This window comes from Somniosus microcephalus, chromosome 6 (genome assembly GCF_052327205.1).
Source record: "Somniosus microcephalus isolate GS21.2 chromosome 6, FLI_Smic_1.0, whole genome shotgun sequence".
Lineage (NCBI taxonomy): Eukaryota > Metazoa > Chordata > Chondrichthyes > Squaliformes > Somniosidae > Somniosus > Somniosus microcephalus.
Window position 1 is genome coordinate 114,485,862 of NC_140992.1, and position 24,716 is coordinate 114,510,577.

At 46.1% G+C, this 24,716-nt stretch overlaps 1 protein-coding gene across 3 annotated transcripts in view; it reads left to right on the top strand.

Moving 5' to 3' along the window:
- Positions 1-24,716, top strand: part of yeats2 (YEATS domain containing 2) — a 186,798-nt gene that overhangs the window by 90,007 nt on the left and 72,075 nt on the right. For all 3 annotated transcript variants that reach the window (XM_085990719.1, XM_085990721.1, XM_085990720.1), the window contains exons 8-11: positions 17,389-17,433; positions 18,515-18,788; positions 22,087-22,332; positions 23,601-23,759. In XM_085990719.1, coding sequence (XP_085846845.1) covers positions 17,389-17,433; positions 18,515-18,788; positions 22,087-22,332; positions 23,601-23,759 — 724 coding nt within the window. The remainder of the gene's footprint in view (positions 1-17,388; positions 17,434-18,514; positions 18,789-22,086; positions 22,333-23,600; positions 23,760-24,716) is intronic.

A 24,716-nucleotide genomic window follows, 5' to 3' on the forward strand; every position in this document is an offset into this window, starting at 1 on the left:
ATGTTTTCCATACCCTGGTGACTAAGCTCCTCCATGGCTGTAGCCATCCTCTCCTCTACCGTAGCCATCCTCTCCTCTACGGTAGCCATCCTTTTCACGGAGGGAGCCATCCTTTCCGTGGTGATGCGTTCATGCGCTGATGACTCCACAAAGGCTCTGGTCATGTTCGCTATGGACTCCTCCATTCGCTCCACACTCGCAGCGACCCTAGAGACAAAACCTGCCAGAGACCCCTGCATCTGTGCCTGGAGTTCCATCACCGCTGATCTCATGGATGGACCCAGAGGCAGAGGGTCCTCACCAGCACTCAACTTTAGCTTTAGCCCTCCGACTAGGACTCTCCACTGCTCTCCCTGTCTCCACAATCTGCTGATGCTCACTTGTGAGCTGTGATACACCAGGTGACAACACTACTCTATGTCCCGAAGGTCCCACCGAGGTGCGAGTGTCTGCGCTGGTTCTGGGTGCGCAGATTTCTGGTGACGGTGTGCCCTCAGAGGTTGCAGCTTCCTCTGAGGAGTCTGGCTGCTCAGCCTCTTCTTCCTGGCTAGGGGGGACGGATGCTTGTGATGGCCCTGTGGGGGAGTAAAGGAAAGAGTCAGAGATGTGATGCCAAGGCTACATGCACATTGCTTTTTGCAGATGCTCATAAGTCCATCTGTTAGAGCTTCACAATCATTATCAGCGACTCATACAATTTCAAAGAGAGAGATGGGAAACTTTTCTGTCACCAGCTTGCTGTGTTGCACCCATCTGTCCGTCCCCCATGTGCGCATCTTCCTCGATTCCCACTATTTCGAGTACCGCCTCCTCCCAGGGGGTCAGGTGGACTATTCAGGCTGTCCCTCCTCCTGTCCTCGCTCGCTCTCTTTTGTTGTGAGCTCTCTTTTCCTGCAATGAGGGAGACAAGTGGAGGTTGAGTGAGAATGAAGGAGTGAGTGTAGAGATTCCATAGCATAGATACTTGGAAGGAGACAAAGATGGAGTGAGGCGGCAAGACCAAGGGCCCTCCCTGTGTGTTGTCAGTTGTTTTCATAGCATCACAGTGATAGGGAGTGTGAGGGTTGCATAGTCGAATAGTTATGTGAATGTGAGCATAGAGAGAGAGGGAATGGGTAAGGGTGCATGGATGTCAGTGTCAAGTGGGATGTGGAGGAAGAGATTGCTAAAGCTGAGTGCTGGTGAGGAAAGGCAATGGGGATCAGATTGAGGGTGATGGGAAATTCATACTCACTTTTCCAGTGCACTGAAGGTCATGAAACCTTTTCCGGCACTGAATCCAAGTTCGTCGTGTGACTCCCAAGGAGTTGACCTCCTCAGCCACCTGCAACCACACTGCCTTAGTCTGCTTGGGAGGCCTCTCCTCCCTGAGGAAGGGAACAGCACCTCCCTGTTGGCCCTAGCCCCATCCACCAATGCCTGCAGGGCCACCTCATCGAAGCGAGGAGCTGATCTTGGCCTCCCGCTTGTCATGTTTCCTGCAGGTCCTTCTCGCACCAAACGGAGAAAGCTTGGCAGCCTGCAGAAGAAGCAAGGCTTGCTGTAGACCTTAAATGCAGCAGCAATGATGACATCATCGGAGGCGACTTTCAGTCAGGAAAAACCCATTTGCCAAGTGTTCCCACACGTTGGAAATCAATTGGACAATTAAGTTAAAATTGCATCAATCTCCCACATCCATTTAGATTCGGGTGGATAATACGAAATGCGGATAACACAACACCATCCTGCACCTGAGTTAAAATCCTGCCCTATGTGTCTGTCTTCATGGAAGAAGATGCAAAAAACCTCCCGGAAATAGTGGAGAACCAAGGGTCTAGCGAGAATGAGGAACTGAAAGAAATTAGTATTAGTAAAAAAATAGTACCGGAGAAATTAATGGGACTGAAAGCCGATAAAACCCTTGGTCCTGATGGCCTACATCCTAGGGTTTTGAAAGGGGTGGCTATAGAGATAATGGATGCATTGGTTGTCATTTTCCAAAATTCCATAGATTCTAGAACGGTTCCTGCGGATTGGAAGGTAGCAAATGTAAGCCCACTATTTAAGAAAGGAGGGAGAGAGAAAACGGGGAACTGCAGACCAGTTAGCTTGACATCAGTACAGGAAACTTTCGATTAACCGGCCCCTAAATAACCAGAACGCTCTATCCACTGGCAAAATTCAGGAGTCGGTTCAGGTAACTTTTTTTACTTTTATTACTTATTTTACTCCATTTGTTGCTGTGCAAGGGTGTAGCTGAAGCTGTTGCTAAGCTACAGAGACGCTTGCAACTTGTGCCGATTGTTTTGAAGCTGTTGCAACAGGGTTTGTTGCTTTATACGGAGCTCTGAGCTCCGTATCTTTTACTATAGCGTTCGGTTATCCGGAATTGTTAATGAACCGGCACCACGTCGGTCCTGTCCGTGCCGGATACCAGAAAGTTTCCTGTAGTAGGGAAAATGCTAGAATCTATTATTAAGGACATGGTAACAGGGCACTTAGAAAATAATAATAGGATTGGGCAGAGTAAACACGGATTTATGAAAGGGAAATCGTGTTTGACAAATCTGTTAAAGAGTTATTTGAGCTTGTAACTAGCAGAACAGATAAGGGGAAACCAGTGGATGCGGTGTATTTGGATTTTCAGAAGGCGCTCGATAATGTGCCATACAAGAGGTTATTAAACAAAATTAGGGCTCATGGGATTGGGGATAATATACTAGCATGGATTGAGGATTGGTTAACCGTCAGAAAACAGTGTGTAGGAATAAACGGGTCATTTTCGGGTTGGCAGGCTGTAACTAGTGGGGTACCGCAAGGACCAGTGCTTGGGTCTCAGCTATTCACAACCTACATCAATGATTTGGATGAGGGGACCAGATGTAATATATCCAAGTTTGCTGATGATACAAAGCTGGGTGGGAATGTAAGTTGTGAGGAGGATGCAAGGGCGATACAAGGGGATATAGACAGGCTAAGTGCGTGGGCAAAAATGTGGCAAATGGAATATACAGTAATGTGGAGAAGTATGAAGTTATCCATTTTGGTAGGAAAAATAGAAAAGCGGAATATTTTTTTAAATCCTGAGAAATTGGGAAATGTTGGTGTTCATAGGGACCTGGGTGTCCTTGTACACAAATCACTGAAAGTTAACATGCAGGTACAGCAAGCAATTAGGAAAGTAAATGATATGTTGGCCTTTAATACAAGAGGATTTGAGTATAAGAGTAAAGACGTCTTACTGCAATTATATAGGGCCCTGGTGAGACCACACCTGGCGTATTGTGTACAGTTTTGGTCTCCTTACCTAAGGAAGGATATACTTGCCATAGAGGGAGTGCAACAAAGGTTCACCAGACTAGTTCCTGGGTATGGGGGGATTGTCCTGTGAGGAGAGATTGAGTAGACTAGGCCTATATTCTCTAGAGTTTAGAAGAATGAGAGGTGATCTCATTCTTACAGGGCTTGACAGGATAAATGCAGGGAGGATGTTTACCCTGGCTGGGGAGTCCAGAATCAGAGGTCACAGTCTCAGAATAAGGGGTCGGCCATTTAGGACTCGGATAAGGAGAAATTTCTTCACTCTGAGGGTGGTGAATCTTTGGAATTCTCTACCCCAGAGGGCTGTAGAGGCTCAGTCGTTGAGTATATTCAAGACAGAGATCGCTAGATTTCTGGATATTCAGGGAATCAAGGGATATGGGGATAGTGCAAGAAAGTGAAGTTGAGGTAGAAGATTAGCCATAATCTTATTGCATGGTGGAGCAGGCTTGAAGGGCCAAATGGCCTACTCCTGCTCCTATTTCTTATGTTCTTATTAACCCTAGGATATAGGCCATTAGGTCCAGGGGATTTGGTGGCTTTTAGTCCCATTGGTTTCTCAAGTACATTTTCTCTACTGATATCGATGACTTTAATTAGCTCCTTGGTTTCCCGCTATTTTTGGTATGCATTTTGTGTCTTCTACTGTGAAGACAGATACAAAATATTTGTTTAAAGGCTCTGCCATTTCCTTGTTCCCCAATATAATTTCTCATGTCTCAGCCTCTAAGGGACCAACGCTTACTTTTGCTACGCTCTTCCTTTTTACATACTTGTAGAAGCTCTTATCTCTTTTTATATTTCTTGCTAATTTACTCTCATATTCTGTTTTCTCCCTTTTTATCAATTTTTTGGTCCTCCTTTGCTGGTTTCAAAAGCTCTTCCAGTGCTTAGGCTTACTACTATTCTTCACAACATTATAAGCCTCTTGCTTTAATCTAATATTATCCTTAACTTCTTTGGTTAGCCACAGATGGATGGATCACTTTTTTCCGTGGAGTTTTTATTTCTCAATGAAATATATATTCGTTGAGAATTTTGGAATATTTCTTTAAATGATGCCACTGCTTATCTACTGTCATACCTTTTAATCTAATTTACCAATCTATCTTAGCCAACTGGCCACTCATACCTACGTAATTGGCTTTGTTTAAGTTTAAGACTCTAGTGTCGGACTTAAGAATATCACTTTCAAACTCAATGTAAAATTCTATCATATTATGATCACTCTTCCAGAGAGGATCCTTTGCTATAAGGTTACTCATTAACCCTGTCTCATTACACAAAACAAGATCTAAAATAGCCTGTTCCCTGATTGGTTCCATGACATATTGTTCTCGGAAACTGTCTCAAGTACATTCCATGTACTCGTCCTCCAGACTACCCATGCCAATTTGATTTGCCCAATCTATATGCAGATTAAAGTCCCTCACGATTATTGTCTTAGCTTTGTTGCAAGCTCCTATTATTTCTTGATTAATACTCTGTCCAATGTTACAGCTATTGTTAGGAGGCCGATAAACTACTCTGACCACTGTTTTCTGTCCCTTGTTATTTCTTATCTTCACCCATACTGATTCTACTGTACTTCCTGATCTTCTGAGCCAAGATCCTTTCTCACTACTGTCCTTATGTCATCCTTAATTACCCCTGTTCTAGTCTGCCTGTCTTTTTGATACGTCAAGTACCCTGGAATATTTAGTTCCCAACCCTGGTCACCTTGCAACCATGGCCGGAATTTTCCTCATAAAATACGGGTGGGTTTGGAGCGTGGGGGCAGCTAAAGTGTTAAAAATGGGATTCCCGCCTTCAACCCGCCCACTACCGGTTTTGCCGGAGGCGGGCGACCAGGGGGCGTTGCCTCATTTTGTGTTTAACTGCATGGTGACGGGTTTCACACAATTCGTGAATCCTGGCAGTTAAACAGAGGCAGGGACTGCTGCAGCCATGAGGTAAGTGGCTTTATACCTACCTCCTGGATCCAGGGGCCCTGCCTAACTCAACACTGCGATTGGAGACCCGTCCCCCTGGGCCTCCAATCATCTTCCCAGACGCTCTTTTCCCCCACCAGCGATGATGATGAGGCCGGCCACGATCCTCCGGTGGCTGGCCCCGATCCTCTCTCCCTCTTCCCGATCTCTGACCCCTGCTGATGCTCTCTCCCCCCTCCCGATCTCCGACCCCTGCCGATGCGCTCTTCCCCCCCCCCCCCTCCCAATCCTCGACTCCTGCCGATGCTCATTGAAACTTATAAAATTCTAGCAGGACTAGACAGACCAGATGCAGGAAGGCTGTTCCCGATGGCGGGGAGTCCAGAACCAGGGGTCACAGTCTTAAGGATAAGGGGTAAGCCATTTAGTACTGAGATGAGGAGGAATTTCTTCACCCAGAGAGTGGTGAACCTGTGGAATTCTCTGCCACACAGGGCAGTTGAGGCCAATTCATTAAATATATTCAAGAAGGAGTTGGATATATTTCTTGAGGTTAAAGGGATCAAGGGATATGGGGAGAAAGCAGGGACAGGGTACTGAATTTGGATGATCAGCCATGATCTCATTAAATGGCAGAACGGGCTTGAGGGGCCGAATGGCCTACTCCTACTCCTGCTCCTATCTTCTATGTTTCTATGTTTCCCCCCCCGATCCTCGACTCCTGCCGATGCTCTCTTCCCCCCTCCCAATCCTCAACTCCTGCCGATGCTCTCTTCCCCCCTCCCAATCCTCAACTCCTGCCGATGCTCTCTTCCCCCCTCCCGATCCTCGACTCCTGCCGATGCTCTCTTCCCCCCCCCCCCGATCCTAGACTCCTGCCGATGCTCTCTTCCCCCCTCCCAATCCTCAACTCCTGCCGATGCTCTCTTCCCCCCCCCGATCCTAGACTCCTGCCGATGCACTGTCCCCCCCCTCCCGATCTCCGACTCCTGCCAATTGCTGATCCTCCTCCCACGATCCATCCCCCGTACCAGCCTTTTGCTTCTGAGGGCTACCCGCCCGCAGCCAGCCAGCCTCTCAAGCTGGCTGGCTGCGGGCGGGAATCCGAGACCTCACATTCAAATCAGGCCCTGCCGTTAAAGTCAGCAGGGCCTGCGGGAAATCCGGCCTCCCCGGAGCCCTTATGCCCCCAACCCGCCTACCTGGGGAAAATTCCTGTCCAGGTCTCTAATGGCTGTTAGATCATACCCATTTATCACTATTTGTGCCACTAATTCATTTATCTTGTTATGCATGCTTCGTGCATTCAGGTAAAGAGCCTTTAGTTTTAATCTTTTACCATTATTCCCTGCTTTCATTTTATTCGCTGATGCATGATTACCTTTAAATTCTCTGTCCCTTCCTGTCACACACTGCTTATCTTTACCCAAATCACTACACTTCTCCATTGCCTTCACTTTTCTCTTTAGATTTCTAAATTTCCCCTCATCTGACCCCTCTCCTGCCATTTTTTAGTTTAAAGCCCTATCTACAGCCGTAGTTATTCGATTCGCCAGGACACTGGTCCCAGCCCAGTTTAAATGCGGACTGTCCCATGGAACAGCTCCTTCTTTCCCCAGTTTGGTGCCAATGCCCCATGAATTGAAACCCCTTCCTCCCACACCACTCTTTGAGCCACGCATTAACTCTCTGATCTGCTTGTCCCTATGCCAATTTGTGCGTGTCTCGGGTAACAATCCACAGGTTATTACCTTTGAGGGTCTGCTTTTTAATTTGGTTCCTAGCTCCTCAACCTCTCTCAGCAGAACCTCATTCCTAATTCTACCTATGTCTTTGGTTCCTACGTGGACCACGTCAACTGGATCTTCCCCCTCCCACTCCACATTTTTCTCCAGCCACAAGGAGATATCCTTAATCCTGGCACCAGGCAGGCAACGCAGCCTTCGGAACTCCCGATCGCGGCTGCAGAGAAAAGTATCTATCCCCCTGACTGTACTGTCCCCTACCACTACAACATTCCTTTTCACTCCCCCCACTTGAATGGCCTCCTGTACCACGATGCCGTGGTCAATTTGCTCGTCCATCCTGCAGACTTTGCCCTCATCCACACAGGCAACCAGAACCTCTTACCTGTTGGATAAGGGCAAAGGCCGAGACTCCTCCAGCACTGCACCCCATACCTGCCTGAGTCGCAGTCACACCCTCCTGTCCCTGACCATTAACCAGATCTGTATTGCCACCTAACCTAAGGGGTGTGACTGCCTCCTGGATCAAAGTGTCCACTCTCCCCCTCACTGATGCCCCGCAATGTCTGCACCTCGGACTCCAGCCCAACAACTCTGAGCCGAAGTTCCTCGAGTTGCAGACACTTACTGCAGACGTGATTGTCCGTGTTCGCAATGCTCTCCACAAACTCCCACATGCTGCAGTTGCAGCACACCACCAGCAGCGCCATCCCTTTATAACCTTGTTTTAATTATTTAGTTAATTAAAGTTTATGTATTTAATTAACTTAGCTTACAGTATAGTTTTTAACTAATTACTAGATCTAGTTTAAGTTCTAGGTAGATGAAATTAAATATTTACCTGTGACCTCTACTACCTAGAAGGACAAGGGCAGCAGGCGCATGGGAACACCACCACCTGCAATTCCCCCTCCAAGTCACACACCATTCTGACTTAGAAGTATATCGCTGATCCTTCATCGTCGCTGGGTCAAAACCCTGGAACACCCTCCCTAACAGCATTGTAGTAGTACCCTCACCACATGGACTGCAACGGTTCAAGGTGGCTCACCACCACCTTCTCAAGGGCAATTAGGGATGGGCAATAAATGCTGGCCTTGCCAGCGACGCCCACATCTCATGAACAAATAAAAACAAAAATTGTCCTGCAGATCCCCTGTGCAAGGGGTAAATGTTAACCTTTGACCCAAGTCCTGCCGCTGTCGCCAATGATTTGAGTATCTGCTGTGAATAATGAAAGCCCTGTGACACACTAACTCCATAGAAGTTAATTTTATTTCTTTTAATTTATCTGGTGTCATTGGGTAGTATTCCTGCCTCTGAGTCAGAAGTTTGTGGGTTCAAGTCATACACCAGAGACTTCAGCACTAATGTAGGCCTACATGTTAGTGTTATAATGAAGGAGTGTTGTACTGTCGGAGCTGCCGTCTTTCGCATGAGACCTTAAACTGAATCTGCCCTCTCGGGTGGACGTAAAAGCCTCTGACACCTGGAGATGGATCCAATTGAACTGTATGAATTTTGAGAACGTTTCAATCTGGTTCCTTGTGACTGGGAGTCCACAAAACAAAATTACCTTTGAGTTGCCTTCAATTGTCACAGAGGGTGTGGATTCCAGTTGATTGTAACTGTGATGAAGGGTGCTTTCCTTACATTAGCCATGCCTGCACAGGAACTACTGGGTTAGAGGCAGTCTGCACAGAGCCATTCTGGGTAGAAAGAGAGCAGGAGTGGAAAACCCTGGTCTGTGTGTCGAACCCTCATGGGACATTGCGAGGTTCTGTGCCAGGGAGCACAGAAATGAGGACAAAGGAGTGTGAGCATCACTCCACGCTGTGAGCGTGGCTCCTCATAGCGAGCGTGGCTCCTCACCACCACCTCTACCAACCCATCCACTGTCTCTAAATTGTCGGACTGCTTGTCCAACATGAGCAGAAATTTTCTCCAACTAAATATTGGGAAGACTGAAGCCATTGTCTTTGGTCCCCGCCACAAACTCCGTTCCCTAGCCACCGACTCCATCCCTCTCCCTGGCAACCGTCTGAGGCTGAACCAGACTTCGCAACCTTGGTGTCGTATTTGACCCCGAGATGAGCTTTGAACCACACATCGGCGCCATCACTAAGATCGCCTGCTTCCACCTCGTAACATCGCCTGACTCTGCCCCTGCCTCAGCTCATCTGCTGCTGAAACCCTCATCCATGCCTCTGATACCTCTAGACTTGACTATTCCAATCCACTCCTGGCTGGCCTCCCATCTTTCACCCTCTATAAACTTGAGCTCATCCAAATCTCTGCTACCTGTATCCAAACTCGCACCAAGTCCCGTTCACCCATCACCCCAGTGCTCGCTGAGCTACATTGGTTCCCAGTCCGGCAATGCCTCGATTTAATAATTCTCATCCTTGTTTTCAAATCTCGGCATGGCCTCTCCCCTCCCCATCTCTGTAACCTCCTCCAGCTCTACAACCCTCCGAGATATCTGCGCTCCACCAATTCTGGCCTCTTGCGCATCCCCGATTTTAATTGCTCCACCATTGGCGGCCGTGCCTTCAGCTGCCTAGGCCCTAAGCTCTGGAATTCCCTCCCTAAACCTCTCCGCCTCTCTATCTCTCTTTCCCCCTTTAAGACACTCCTTAAACCTACTTGTGCCCTAATTATCTCCTTACGTGGCTTAGTGTCAAATTTTGTTTGATATCGCTCCTGTGAAGTGCCTTGGGATGTTTTACTACGTTAATGGCGCGATATAAATGCAAGTTGTTGTTGTTGTGAGCGTGGCTTCTCCGTGTGACTGTGGCTCCTCGTCGTGAGCGGAACAAATTTCAGTGTCCATGGAAAGGAATTCCACACTTAGGCGGCCCATAAGCAGCAAATGATGCATAAAGAGTGTTAACCAGTGTAAGATTCAGGATCACAGGCTCACACAGATTACCCAACAGGGTTTTAGAAGTTGCAAGGCTTTTATTAAAGAGCTACAGTTTTAAAGCATAATCAGATATTACATATGGTTTAAGCTGAGTATAATAGACATACAACCCGTGACAGTAGAAAGCGATCTACGACTCCCCGAAGCGGAATGACACAACTGGACGGACGGGGAGACAGTAGGGTGGTCTCGGATTGGGTGGATTCCTGCAGTCTGCTGCAGTGGTCACTTCTGTTGGGTCATCTCTCAAGCTGCTGGAGGTGTTAGGCCATCAGCCACCTCAGAGGCTAAACTTAACCAAGGTGTTAGGCCGTAGCCACCTCGGGGAAGCCTTCGCCCCTGACTGCCTGATTTCCTCTCTCGGTCGTCTATATTTATAGTTATTTCGGTGGGCTGGTAATCACCTGGTGTCAATCGTTTGATCCCCATCCTATTGTCCAATTGTGAAGCGGGAAGGCAGCCCTCACCGTCCCTTTCTGCATGGCTGATGAAGCCTCCCTCTTATCTTTCTGAGGAATGTTTTGTTATGTTTCTTTAAGGACATTTTATGACTTTTCGGCTCCATTTTTGTCTATTATCCCACCACCCTGTGATGTTTTGCATTTTATGATTCCCATATCACTTCTATTTGTCTTTTGATGCTTGATATTCGGCCTTGCTGACATTTCTGCTTTCTGTTCCCCGCTGCATGTTGTCAGTCTCTGTTCTAAGAATTAAAACCCATCTTTGACTCTTAACAGCTATTTCTTACAATTCCCTTCTTTGAGAAGGAAATATCCTTATTGACTTCTCATAATCGGCTCTTGACTAATCTAGCTAGCTCTTATTGCTCTCTCAACTTGGGCGTTAGTTAGTAGGGAGTCTTGAAAATGAAGATTACCCCCATCCTTACAGTCCATTCCTTTGAGGAGAAGGAGCAACCTCTGACCCCTTACTCAAATTCAATTCACTGTTCCGGTGTTCCAATTCTGCCCCGCCTGGGGTATCCTCTGTTTCTTCTATCTTTCCTGATGTTACCCCGCCTGGGGTCTCCTCTGTTTCTTCTATCTTTCCTGATGTTACCCCGCCTGGGGTCTCTACATTGCTTCGGATCTTCTCTTTCGGTATGCTCAATTAACTTGTTAGTGCTGGTTAGTCATGGGCATGAGTACCCAATTGGCTTATGTATCAAAGTCTTACTACACACGTTACATATATCAAATACACTATCATTACAAGTTGGATAACTACCAGAGCATGTGAAATATCCCACCAGTGTGAGTTGTCCCCTATGCTGTCAATTTCAATATCATTCTCGAGTTGTCTTGCTCCAAAACATAAAAATGCTTTAGGGAGGAGTTCAGTCGCATCATGAGCTCACTGAAACCCACAAACAACAGGGGAATGTCGTATCCGAGTATCCGAATTGTGCTACATAATTGTGTAGCTCATACTTAAAAACGTGTTGGTTGATGGGACAGGTCCTGTTAGACCCGTAAAGCATGGTAATTGCAGTAGTAGTGACACAGGAGGCACCACCAAAATCACCTCATATTGGATTCATACTGGTTTTTCCCACGCTCTGTTACCTACAAAACACAATTATTACAGTCACAGTTAAATTCAGTCTTGCAATCATTTCAAGCGACATTACAGTTTCACATCTAATCAACAAATCATGGACTTAAAAGATTCTCCAGATCTCTCTTTTGCTCGTATCCATCTTGTGGATAATTCTTACTAATCATGATTTCTCCTTAGCCCTCGATTGTACCAATCCAGATTCCATGTAACTCTCCACTTCAACTTCAATCCCTCTAACAGGTACCAGTGTGTTTAACTCTATTCTGATTGTTTCATTAATTAGATAGTTTCTCGATGGAGTATGTGTCAATGCTTTAAAGGTTGTCTCACTCTCCTGAGCCACATTAACTATTTCATGTCTGTCTTGCTGTTGTCAAGTAACTGAGCATGTCTGAGATCCGTTCTTCAGTGCAAACTCACCATACATTCCTGGATGGGAATTGCTTCATACGTAACAAATCACATTTGAACACTCATATCGGTATCTCAATATCGTGCCACACGTGCCATCCGATACAAGCCTTTCTCGGGCTTTCAGGTATCTTATCGAAAGATTGTAGTCGCCTGGAGATCTTTGCTCATCTTCCTCTGCATGGTCCCGATGTCTTGGGTAGTGGCCAGACTATCAAATTCAGTTTTCTTAAAAAGTTCATTAAAGGCAGGGACACAAATGTCTCCAAGAGAAAGCTATCAATTTACTATTCTTAACTACACTTTCCTGACTTTCACTAGAAAATTTTGAAAATTCCCATTCAGTAGTGTAATTCTCCTGTTTCAATCTTACACCTTCAATCACTTTCCTTTAATTACCATTCATATCTCATTCATGAGTCCTGGAAAAACTTTACTGTCCAGTACAATATTTAAGATAGAAAACATAGATCAAACGTTCTCACTTGATCCAAGTTATTAACACTTTTTTATTTATCATTATTTTAGAGGATATTTTATTTTCCCAAAAGTAACCCAATATATAGTGCCTGAGTTCATTTTGTTATTACAAAATTGTCCCAAAATCCAAACAGCAGTATTATTGTACCGGCAGGTTTTGTCAATGTTCAATTTCATTTCTATCAATTTATCCTCCATTTCCAATTTCAGAAACAAGTGATTCCCAGGCTAGGTGGCTTACACAGTGTTTTAACATTAGAGACAGAAGTGCTGCAATTAGTTTACAAGGTAACTTCCATATAACAAAAGAAAAGGGAATCCATTGTGACTCTGCTTAGAGCCCAAGGGGTTAATTTATCAAATCATAATTTTCCTTCTGTCACTGGGGAAATAGTAACTTAAAATTAAGAAAATTTAAGTTAATAATGTCCAATATCTTTAAATTTCATACTAAAGTTGTTGCTTGGTGAACTTTTAAACAGCTGTCAGTGGGAAGGGTTAACTCCTTTGCAGGTTTTTAAGAAGGTGAAGCAAAACATTATCAGGCACACGCCATTACGTTACTTCACGTAAATTAAAAAAAAAACTTTCCCGATCAAAAAAGATAGTTGTGTTTTCACACTTTAACTAAACAGGAACAGAACAGATAAAACAAAACAAAATAGCACATTCTTGCAGAAAACAGTAAATTACGTCATATTTCTTATTCTCCTTTCTTCAGATGTCTTTCCAAAATACTGTAAAAACATTGAATATAACTGGAGAAAAATTAGTTTTTCACATTTAAACAAATCAAATCAAACTGCTTTAGAAGATTTCACCATTGCAACCGCGACTCCAAGGTTAAATCTCAGACTGAAACTTAATCTTTTGTTAAACAAACTTTTTGTTGTTCTTCTCAGTTTTTACACACCAGCTTAACTTAAATTAGTTCAAAGGTTTTTTTCCAATTCTTGGGGCACAATCTTATTCGCACATTCTTAAAACTTCCAAAATCCAAGACAAGACAAAAGATTTAAATGCTTTTAACACAGAGAAGTGGGTGGAGCTAAAACACACATAACAGAATCTTTCTTTTAAAGACAGACTTTTCAGACAAAAGAAATACTGTAACTTCTTAAACATTTATAGTCAGGAAAGCATTCACACTTTAATACACATTTTCATACAAACTGAAATTCTAGCATTTTTTTAAGGTTCCTTTCACTCAGCAAATCTTGTGTTTTATTTGTCTCGGCACAGATGTTAATAACTTCCATGTTGGTAAAACTTTAAATTTATCTTTTTTTTTCTTTTAAATCGGTGTCTCAGCAGATTTTCCTGGCTTTCCAAATCCCTGTTTTTTCCCTTCCTTTGCTGAGTTTTCAGATTGGTTAGTCTGCAAATTAGATCTTTTTCCTTCTTTATCTCTCCCTCTCTCTCCTGCAGTTTATGCTTTACCGCCTTCAGGTTATCTATCAACTGTTCCCGGTGATATGCCAACGCCATTGTATTTCTGGTTTTACCTTTCAACAAGCTCTTTACCGCTCCCTTCTTTCAGAGAGAAAAAAACACTATACACAGTCTAACCAATGATCACGTGCGTTCGACCGGACCGCTCCTTTCTTTCAGAGAGAAAAAAACACTATACACAATCTAAGCAATGATCACGCGTGTTTGACCGGTCCCTCCGGTCATCCCAACCGGAACCTTACAACTCCTAACTCTGTGATCCCACTTCTGACACCAATGTAAGATTCAGGATCACAGGCTCACACAGATTACCCAACAGGGTTTTAGAAGTTGCAAGGCTTTTATTAAAGAGCTACAGTTTTAAAGCATAATCAGATATTACATATGGTTTAAGCTGAGTATAATAGACATACAACCCGTGACAGTAGAAAGCGATCTACGACTCCCCGAAGCGGAATGACACAACCGGACGGACGGGGAGGCAGTAGGGTGGTCTCGGATTGGGTGGATTCCTGCAGTCTGCTGCAGTGGTCACTTCTGTTGGGTCATCTCTCAAGCTGCTGGAGGTGTTAGGCCATCAGCCACCTCAGAGGCTAAACTTAACCAAGGTGTTAGGCCGTAGCCACCTCGGGGAAGCCTTCGCCCGACTGCCTGATTTCCTCTCTCGGTCGTCTATATTTATAGTTATTTCGGTGGGCTGGTAATCACCTGGTGTCAATCATTTGATCCCCATCCTATTGTCCAATTGTGAAGCGGGAAGGCAGCCCTCACCGTCCCTTTCTGCATGGCTGATGAAGCCTCCCTCTTATCTTTCTGAGGAATGTTTTGTTATGTTTCTTTAAGGACATTTTATGACTTTTCGGCTCCATTTTTGTCTATTATCCCACCACCCTGTGATGTTTTGCATTTTACGATTCCCATATCACTTCTATTTGTCTTTTGATGCTTGATATTCGACCTTGCTGACATTTCTGCTCTCAGTTCCCCGCTGCATGTTGTCAGTCTCTGTTCTAAGAATTAAAACCCATCTTTGAATCTAACAGCGATTTCTTACACCAGGGATGATTGAGAGAACCTGATATTTTGCCTGTATCTTTGCTTGTTACACTCAGAATGACTATACTGGAAGTGTTCTTTCCCATAATCCCACTCAGAGGCTGATGAAGGAATTGAAAATGTCACACTGAGACTGTGACACTTTCATTCTTTTCAGATCAGATCAGAGGCACATTGTTGGGCAACTTGAGAGGGATCATTATCCAACTTCTGCTGTACCTGACCCTGGCGTGTTTGATGGGACAGTGTAGATGGAGCTTTATTCTGTATCTAACTTGACCTGGGAGTGTTTAATGGGGCAATTTGGAGGGCACTTTACTCTGCATTTACACTAGTACTGGGAATGGAATGTCAAGCACCCCCAGCTCAGGTATATTATGGGTTACATGCAAAATAAATCTCCCTGTGCAATGCCCCATCAATCACTCCCAGGTGAAGTACATGAGTTAGATACAGAGTGAAGCTCCTTGTCGCTGTCCTAATGAGCACTCCTAGATGAGGTATAGAACAGGTTAGATGGAACAAAGAAAAATCTTGTATTTATATAGCACGTTTCACATCCTCAGGACGCCCCAAATAGTGCTATAGGATCTTTAATGCCCTCCTAACCAGGCAGACGGGGCCTCGTTTAACGTCCCATCTGAAAGATTTGGACAGGTTGGGTGATTGGGCAGAAGCATGGCAGATGCAGTATAATGTGGATAAATGCGAGGTTATCCACTTTGGTGGCAAAAACAGGAAGGCAGACTATTATCTGAACGGCAATCGATTGGGAGGAGGGGAAGTGTAACGAGACCTGGGTGTCCTTGTGCACCAGTCGCTGAAGGTAAGCATGCAGGTGCAGCAGGCAGTTAAGAAGGCTAATGGTATGTTGGCCTTCGTAGCGAGAGGGTTCGAGTACAGGAACAAGGATGTCTTGCTGCAGTTGTACAGGGCCTTGGTGAGACCACATCTTTAGTATTGTGTGCAGTTTTGGTCGCCTTAACTGAGGAAGGATGTTCTTGCCATGGAGGGAGTGCAGCGAAGATTCACCAGACTGATACCTGGGATGGCAGGAATGACATATGAGGAGAGATTGGGTCGATTGGGCTTATACTCGCTGGAGTTTAGAAGAATGAGAGGGGATCTCATTGAAACTTATAAAATTCTAACAGGACTGGACAGACTAGATGCAGGAAGGATGTTCCCGATGGCCGGGGAGTCCAGAACCAGGGGTCACAGTCTAAGGATAAGGGGTAAGCCATTTAGGACAGAGATGAGGAGGAATTTCTTCACCCAGAGAGTGGTGAACCTGTGGAATTCTCTACCACAGAAGGCAGTTGAGGCCAATTCATTAAATATATTCAATTCAATTCAATTTTATTTGCCATATGTACTAGTACAATGGAATGCTTACTCCCCGTAGGGACACGTCAGCTATTTTTACAGCACCGTATTCAAGAAGGAGTTAGATATATTTCTTTGGGCTAAAGGGATCAAGGGATATGGGGAGAAGGCAGGGACAGGGTACTGAACTTGGATGATCAGCCATGATCTCATTGAATGGCAGAGCAGGCTCGAGGGTCCGAATGGCCTACTCCTGCTCCTATTTTCTATGTTTCAATGGCATCTCTGACAATTGAGCACCCCCTCAGTATGCACTGAAGTGTCAGCCTAGATGATGTGCTCGGGTCCTGGAGTGGAGCTTGAACCCATGACCTGACTTAGAGGCGAGAGTGCCACCACTGAGACAGGGTAAAGCTCCCTCTGCACTGACTCATCAAGTGCTCCCAGGTTACAATTGGTAGATGCAGAATGAAGCTGCTTCTGCTGCATCTGAATTATTTGATTCAGCTCTAATCCAGTGCGATACAGGAAAAGTTCTGATATCCGGCACCGACGGGACCGGCGTGTTGCCGATATATCAAAAGTGCCGGACATGCAAAGTCGACGTTGAAGCATACGGAGATGAAAATCTCCGTATTTGGCAACAAACACTGTTGCTCAGCAACAGCTTGTAGACACTCGGCCCGTATCTTGAAGCGTCTCTGAAGCTTTTGCTAAGCTACAAAGACGCTTTCCAGAGCCTGCCTGTTAAAAGAATGCTAGGAGAAGAATAAAAAACTAACCAAAACGGCTGCTGATTTCTGCCGTTAGAGCAAAGTTTCCAGCCATACAACCTCCGGATAAACCAAAGTTTCCTGTATTTCAATTTCCGACACCAATCATCGTCTAAGTGAGCTTGCCAAATTAGGGCCTGTTTTGTGCTTGTGATTTAAGACTCGCTTTACAGCCTGCCAGCGCAGAGAAGAGACTTCAGACCTATTTTTTTGCCCATGCTTACTCGGTGAGTGGAAAATCTAGCCCATAACATTACATCAGTCTGGGCTGGATCTGAACTGAAGTCCCGAGGTAAAAGGTCAGCGACTGACTCACTGTTGTACTCAGTTCCCTAGACCACCATTTCCTTTTTGAAATGCTCATGTTGAATGTACACAGCCATCTCCCTATTTACTGATATGTGTTTGATTTTTATCTATAGCTGGATAGAACATACACTGGCTTGCAGACACTTGGTGCAGAAACGGTATGCTTTTTTATATATATAGATACATATATATATATCTCGCTCTCTTTTTCCCCTGCAGTTTCATCTTTCTTTTACTCCACTTAATCCTTTCAGCTCTGAAAGTGCTGTCTCCACAGACCGTCCCCCATGTGACCATTGCTCAGGTGTAAACCTGGACTGAGAGTGTGGGTTGGCTGCCTGACACTGAGGGAATCATAGCCGAGACCAATTTGTATATTAGCAACAAGGATCCGTGATCAGGAGGAGGAATCGCAGTTGGGATTCTCTTTATTCTCTGCCCAGAGGTTTGGAGCAGCCCCACTGGTGCTGTGGCTGACAGCTTCTCTCTTGAAAAATTAAATCTCTCATTTGTGATAATCAGCTAGAAATTACAGCGTGTGATAATTAGACGAATGCTTACCCGCTTGTATGACAATCCTCTGTCTACTTTTGAAGTGCTGGTGTTAACCCATTTAAATAAAGAGGCGAGTGTCTGCTTTAAAGTAGTGGCCGGTTAGGCCAGCTGATGAGTTGTGTTTTCATCCAGTAATATCGCCAACATCGTTTCTAGGCTTGTGGAGTGTGGTCCGACAATGTCTCGATTTTAAAATTCTCGTCCTTGTTTTCAAATACCTCCATTGCCTTGCCCCTTCTATTTCTGTAACCTCCAGCCCAACAACCCTCTGAGACCTCTGCGCTCCTACAATTCTGGCCTCTTGAGCATCCCTGATTTTCATCACTCCACCATTGGCAACCGTGCCTTCAGCCGTCTAGGCCCTAACCTCTGGAATTCCCTTCCTAAACCTTTCTGCCTCTACCTCACTTTCCTCCTTTATAATGCTCCTTAAAACCTACCTCCACCTGTCCTAATATCTCCTTATGTAGCTTGGTGTCAAATTTTGTTTGATAACGCTCCTGTGAAGCACCATGGGACATTTTACTATGTGAAAGGCACTTTATAAATGCAAGTTGTTGTTGTAAATACTTCTCAGTAGCCTGTTCCTAGCTCTGTGCATGTTTCTGTCCCCTGTCTGTATTTAAAGAGTCGGTATTTGTACTTTGTAATGACGGTGCTCTCTGTGTGTTCCCGCTGGAACAGGTGGTGGATGTTGAACTGCACCGTGACTCTCTCGGTGAGGACTACTTTCCCATGGCACTGCCTCTTACTGGCTCCACAGCAGTACTTCTTTCTTCATCCTCCTCCTGCTCCTCCTCCTGCAGCAGAACCCCTCAGTCTGTCACACCCACGCAACCCGCAATGTCCTCCACTCCCCCAATGACGTCAGCAGGAGGAGTGCATGTGTCTGCAGCAGCTTTGAGCTCTGCTTCTGAAAAGCTGCCACATGACTCTTTGGGAGTCACTTCAGAAAAAGGTGAGATGAGTCTTATATCACTGGTGAGTCACACACACGTATGCACAAACCCTGAAACCAAACAGGGAGCCACACGCATGTATGTACAAACCCCAAAACAAACACAGAGCCACACACATACATGTACAAACACCAAACCAAACACAGAGCCACACACACACTTGTATGCATTCAAACCAGACACTGAGGGACACACTTGTTTATACATGTTTCAGATCAAACAGGGACACACAGCTATTTAATGTGTTTGTATGCTAATACTGCGCAACAGAATCTCAAGGCCCAGGTGCTGTGTGGTGTTTGTAAATGTGATTCATCTTGAGTTTTGTTTGTCAGGATCAGTCTTTGTAGTTCCTTAAAGAGGTGGGCGGGGCTTGTTAATGAAAAGCTTGGAGCAATATGGGGATCATTAATCTTTTTAAAATTTGTTTTTATGTGATGGCATCGCTGGCAAGTCCAGCATTTAATGCCCATCCCTAATTGCCCTTGAGAAGGTGGTGGTGAACCGCCTTCTTGAACTGCTGCAGTCTGTGTGGTGAAGGTACTCCCACAGTGCTGTTATGTAGGGAGTTCCAAGATTTTGACCCAGCTACGATGAAGGATCGGCGATATATTTCTAAGTCAGGATGGTGTGTGACCTGGAGGGGAACTTGGAGGTGGTGGTGTTCCCATGCGCCTGCTGCCCTTGTCCTTCTAGGTGGAAGAGGTCGTGGGTTTGGGAGGTGCTGCTGAAGAAGCCTTGGCGAGTTGCTGCAGTGCATCTTGTAGATGGTACACACTGCAGCCACAGTACGCTGGTGGTGGAGGGAGTGAATGTTTAAGGTGGTGGATGGGGTGCTAATCAAGCGGGCTGCTTTGTCCTGGAGCTTCTTGAGTCTTGTTGGAGCTGCACTCATCCAGGCAAGTGGAGAGTATTCCATCACACTCCTTACTTGTGCCTTAAAAATAATGGGGGAGAAATTCGGTTGTTAGCGCCACCGATTAACGCCTAAAGAGGCTGAGAAGTGGGGCGCTAGACAATTTCCGGGCGGGCGCAAGGCGCCTAGCGCCTCGCCCCATATTGAGCATGCATTTAGCGCCGGCGCTAAATCTTAGCGCCCGCTCATGGGCGCAGGCTGATTATGACGTCATTTGAGTGTGCAACGCCTTTTGGGCACCCCGGACCGGAAATTCAGTGGCGCCCCCCTCTGTAGCGCCTGGCGCTAATAGTGATAGCTTACCTGGGTCTTACCAAGTCACTCTCGGGCAGGAGGAGCGTTATTTAAAGGGGACTGGTGTGGTTTAAAAGCGGCAGCCATTTTTGGATCACAACTTCCTCGAGAGCTACAAAAAGTTGCTGAGCTGCACACTGAGAGCCATTTGACCACTGAGCCAGCGCAGGCAGACGATCTTCAGCCTTCTGACCATCACCTTGCTGTTGGTGAGCCTTGACAACGGGGAACCTTCCTGTGGGCACTTATTATGGGGGCTGCATTGGAGGGGAACGTCCTGCTGCTGAATCATCTGGAAAGGGCACTGAGACGCTGGGAGAGGGGGGCGGGCATGGCCAGACGGAGGAGGGCCAACAGACGTTGACACAGCAGACCTTACGCTGGCAGGGTTATCCGACAGCAGTTTTCCTACATGAACATGCCGGAAGAGAAGTGTGTCAGAAGGCTGCGATTTAGAAAGGAGGTGGTGACTGAACTGTGCCAGCTGCTTCAGCCAGATCTACAGCCTCAGATAAGGTGCAGGACATCTCTGTCGGCGGCTGAGAAGATGGCTGCTGGCCTGAACTTCTACGCGAGTGGCTCTTCTCAGGCTGCGCATCAGAGGCTGATCAGAAGTAGCTTCTAGGCTCCTCTCACGGAATGCTTGCTGCCATTCCAAGAACAGGAATGGAACCGGTCTGATACCCCCAAGCCTGTGAAGGGCAAGATGCATGTAAATAGCAGGCATGGCCATTGTAAATGAAGAAAGTGTTTCATTACACAAAATGTGGTTCCTTCAAACATGAGAAAGCTATGGCAACAGAAAGCAAAAATAATACACTGACACATAACTGCCTCTCACACCCGGGAGACTGTCCAAAACATAAATCACATTCCGACCATTTTCCTTGGCCTTGATTCCACTGCGCCAACCAAAGCATCCAATGCCCCATCAGTGAGGCGTTCCGCCCTCTGCCTCACCCTTTCCATGTCTTGCTAGGCTGGTGCGCTACAGGTAGGCTCCCACCGCTTTGAAGGCCTACAAGGCAGTAAGTGTGTCTGGTGATGCCAATTGACCTGCCCCTTTAAGAGCTGGCCAGCGCCAGTGTGTCTCAGGGAAAGTGATTATTGACAGCACCCTCGCTGCGCCCCGCCGCGGCGAAATTGGGTTACGCCGCCGGGTTAGCGCCTTAAGAGTAGCGTGCAGCGCCTGATTTAGCGCCGCAATCACCTTTAGGGGTGCTGCAACACAATATCGCGCTAGGTGGCGCTAAATTGCGCCTGGCGCTAAACTTTGCGCATCGCCAGGACTAGCGCCCCAAACGCGGCTATACCTAATTTCTAGGCCAATGTGTTTGAAGGGCTGAATTTACAAGCTATAACTCTGTGCTGACTTGTGACAGTTGGCCACTTGAGTGAGGTTCTGGCGGGCCCATGCAACCAATCCCAGCAAGAGGCAGTGCCTTCAGGACAGGGGGAGCAGAGCAATTTCCTTCCCCAAGCCCAGGGGCACTGAGGCCAATTGTAGTGTCCCAACCCCTGCTTTAGCCAGGATCAACTTACTCAGCATCGGCTGGGAAATGAAGCTGTGACTTTTTTATACTCTGGGTGGTTGCATAGACTTGGCTTGTATTCCCTTGAGTATAGAAGATTAAGGGGTGATCTAATTGAGATGTTAAAATGATTAAAGGATTTGACAGGGTAGATAGAGAGAAACTATTTCCTCTGGTGGGGGGGGGTGGGGAGTCCAGAACAAGGGGGTATAACCTTAAAATTAGAGGTAGTTTGTTCAGGGGAGATGTCAGGAAGCACCTTTTCACACAAAGGGTAGTGGAAATCTGGAACTCTCTCCCCCAACAAACTGAGGTTGATAAATTCTTGTTAGGCAAGGGTATTAAGGGAACCATTTCAGGTAAATCGAGTTAGTTACAGATCAGCCATGATCTAATGGAATGACGGAACAGGCTCCTACATTCTTGTGGTTGAGGGAGGTTTTACATTTGTAAATGAACAAGTCCTCAAGCAATGGGATTCTGCAGGATTAATGGAGACTTCAATCCTCTAGTGTTAATGGAATATGCTTCTGTTTCTTTATTTTGTATTTTCAGTTAAGGTGGAACTGCCTGTCAAAAGTGAGGTGGGTTCCAGCAGTCACTCAGGACAGACTTCCCTGGAGCGCACACCAACCAGGCCAGTGGCCATTCAGAAGGTCACATTCGGGTCACATGGCAACTCTGCGTTCCAACCAATCACAGCCAGCTGCAAGATCGTCCCTCAGGGGCAGCTCCCCAGCCCTGCCGACTCTCCAGGGAAGTCCTTCCAGCCCATCACCATGAGCTGCAAAATTGTGTCAGGTACACGTGTTCCTAACATTAAGAGGTGAAACGCACTGTGCAGGAAAAGCTAGAAAAATCAGTCTGAGCCGCACCTTGAGGGCAAAATCAATAAATAAATGTTATAAAGAATAGTGAAATTAAAAAGGAAAATTCTGGAATATGCAGCATCTGAGAGAGACAAGTTGACATTTGTTTGAGATCATCCATCAGCACTGACGAGGTGGGGGAGGAGAACTCCTTTTATAGAATAGACCAAAACAAAGAGAGGAGAGGCGATGCGGTAATCCCACCAGACACTTCAGCCTCTCTGTCTCTTCCACATGCTGATTGCTCTGCTGTGTTGTTCAGCGATTTCTCTTTCCCCCAGTGATGCTGTCAGCATACAACTCTTAACAAAAACAGACAGAACTTATAGATAGGATGGGAAGGATGAAATGTTGGAAAGGATGGGAATGACGGAATGTTGGGATGGATGAGAATGATGGTTAGGATGGAATATGGAAACGATAAAAAGAAAGACTTGCATTTTCTATAACACCTTTCATGACCTCAGGATGTTCCAAAGTGCTTTACAGCCAATTAAGTAATTTTGAAGTGTAGTCACTGTTGTAATGTAGGAAACGCAGCAGCCAATTTGTGCACAGCAAGCTCCCACAAACAGCAATGTAATAATTACCTGGAATCTGTTGGTGATGTTGTTTGAGGGATGCATATTGGCCAGGATAACTCCCCTGCTCTTCTTTGAAATAGTGCCATGGATCTTTTACGTCCACCTGAGAGAGCAGACGGGGCCTCGGTTTAATGTCGCCTCTGACAGTGCAGCACTTGCTCAGCACTGCACTGGAGCGTCGGCCTAGATTTTTGTGCTCAAGTCTCTGGAGTGAGACTTGAACCCACAACCTTCTGACTCAGAAGCGAGAGTGCTACCCACTGAGCCACTGCTGACACACATGACATAATGATAGACAAGATGGGAATGAGGGAAAGGATGGAAATGATGGACTTATGGAAAAAGCGTATTAATGAAAAGACAGGGAATGACAGAATAGCTGGAATTATAGAAAAAACAGGAATAATGGAAACAACAGGAATAATGAGAATATAATGGACAGAAATAAGGGAAAGGATGGTTGTTTTGCACTGTTTGGCTCAGTGCTACACTGGCTGGTGCCTGTACCCACTGGGCTGTAGGGAGAGCTCAAAATGTGTCGACTGTGAAAGAACAGGATATGTGACTTGAAGTTTAAAGTGCTGGTGAGTGTACTAATTGTTTTATGTTACTGTAGGATCGCCAATCTCGACTCCATGTCACTCTCCTTTGCCACGTACTCCGACCTCTACTCCTGTCCACATGAAGCAAGGATCGTCCGTCTCTGTCATAAATAACCCCTACATTATAGTAGACAAACCTGGACAAGTGATTGGAGTGCCAGCATCAAACGCAGGTACGGACCCAAACCAATCACACACACACACATACACACAGTCTCTCTCTCACTCACACACACACACACACACACACTGTCACTCACACACACACACACACACACACACACACACACTGTCACACACACACACACACACACTGTCACTCACACACACACACGCACACTGTCTCTCTCACACACACACACACACACACACACACTGTCACTCACTCACACACACACGCACACTGTCACACACACACACACACACACACACGCACACTGTCACTCACACACACACACGCACACTGTCACACACACACACACACACGCACGCTGTCTCTCACACACACGCACTCTCTCTCACACACACACACACACACACTGTCTCACACACACACACACACACACACACACACACACACACTGTCTCACACACACACACACACACACTGTCACACACACACTGTCTCACACACACACACACACACACTGTCACACACACACACTGTCTCTCACACACGCACACACACTGTCTCACACACACACACACTGTCACACACACACACTGTCTCACACACACACACTGTCACACACACACACTGTCACTCACTCACACACACACACACACACTGTCACACACACACTGTCTCACACACACACACACACACAGTCACACACACACACTCTCTCACACACACACACACTGTCACACACACACACTGTCTCACACACACACACACACACACTGTCACACACACACACACACACACACTGTCACACACACACACACTGTGTCACACACACACACACACACACTGTCACACACACACACTGTCACACACACACTGTCACACACACACACACACACACACACACACACAGTCTCTCACACACACTGTCTCTCTCACACACACACACACACACACACACTGTCACACACACACACACACACTGTCACTCACACACACACAC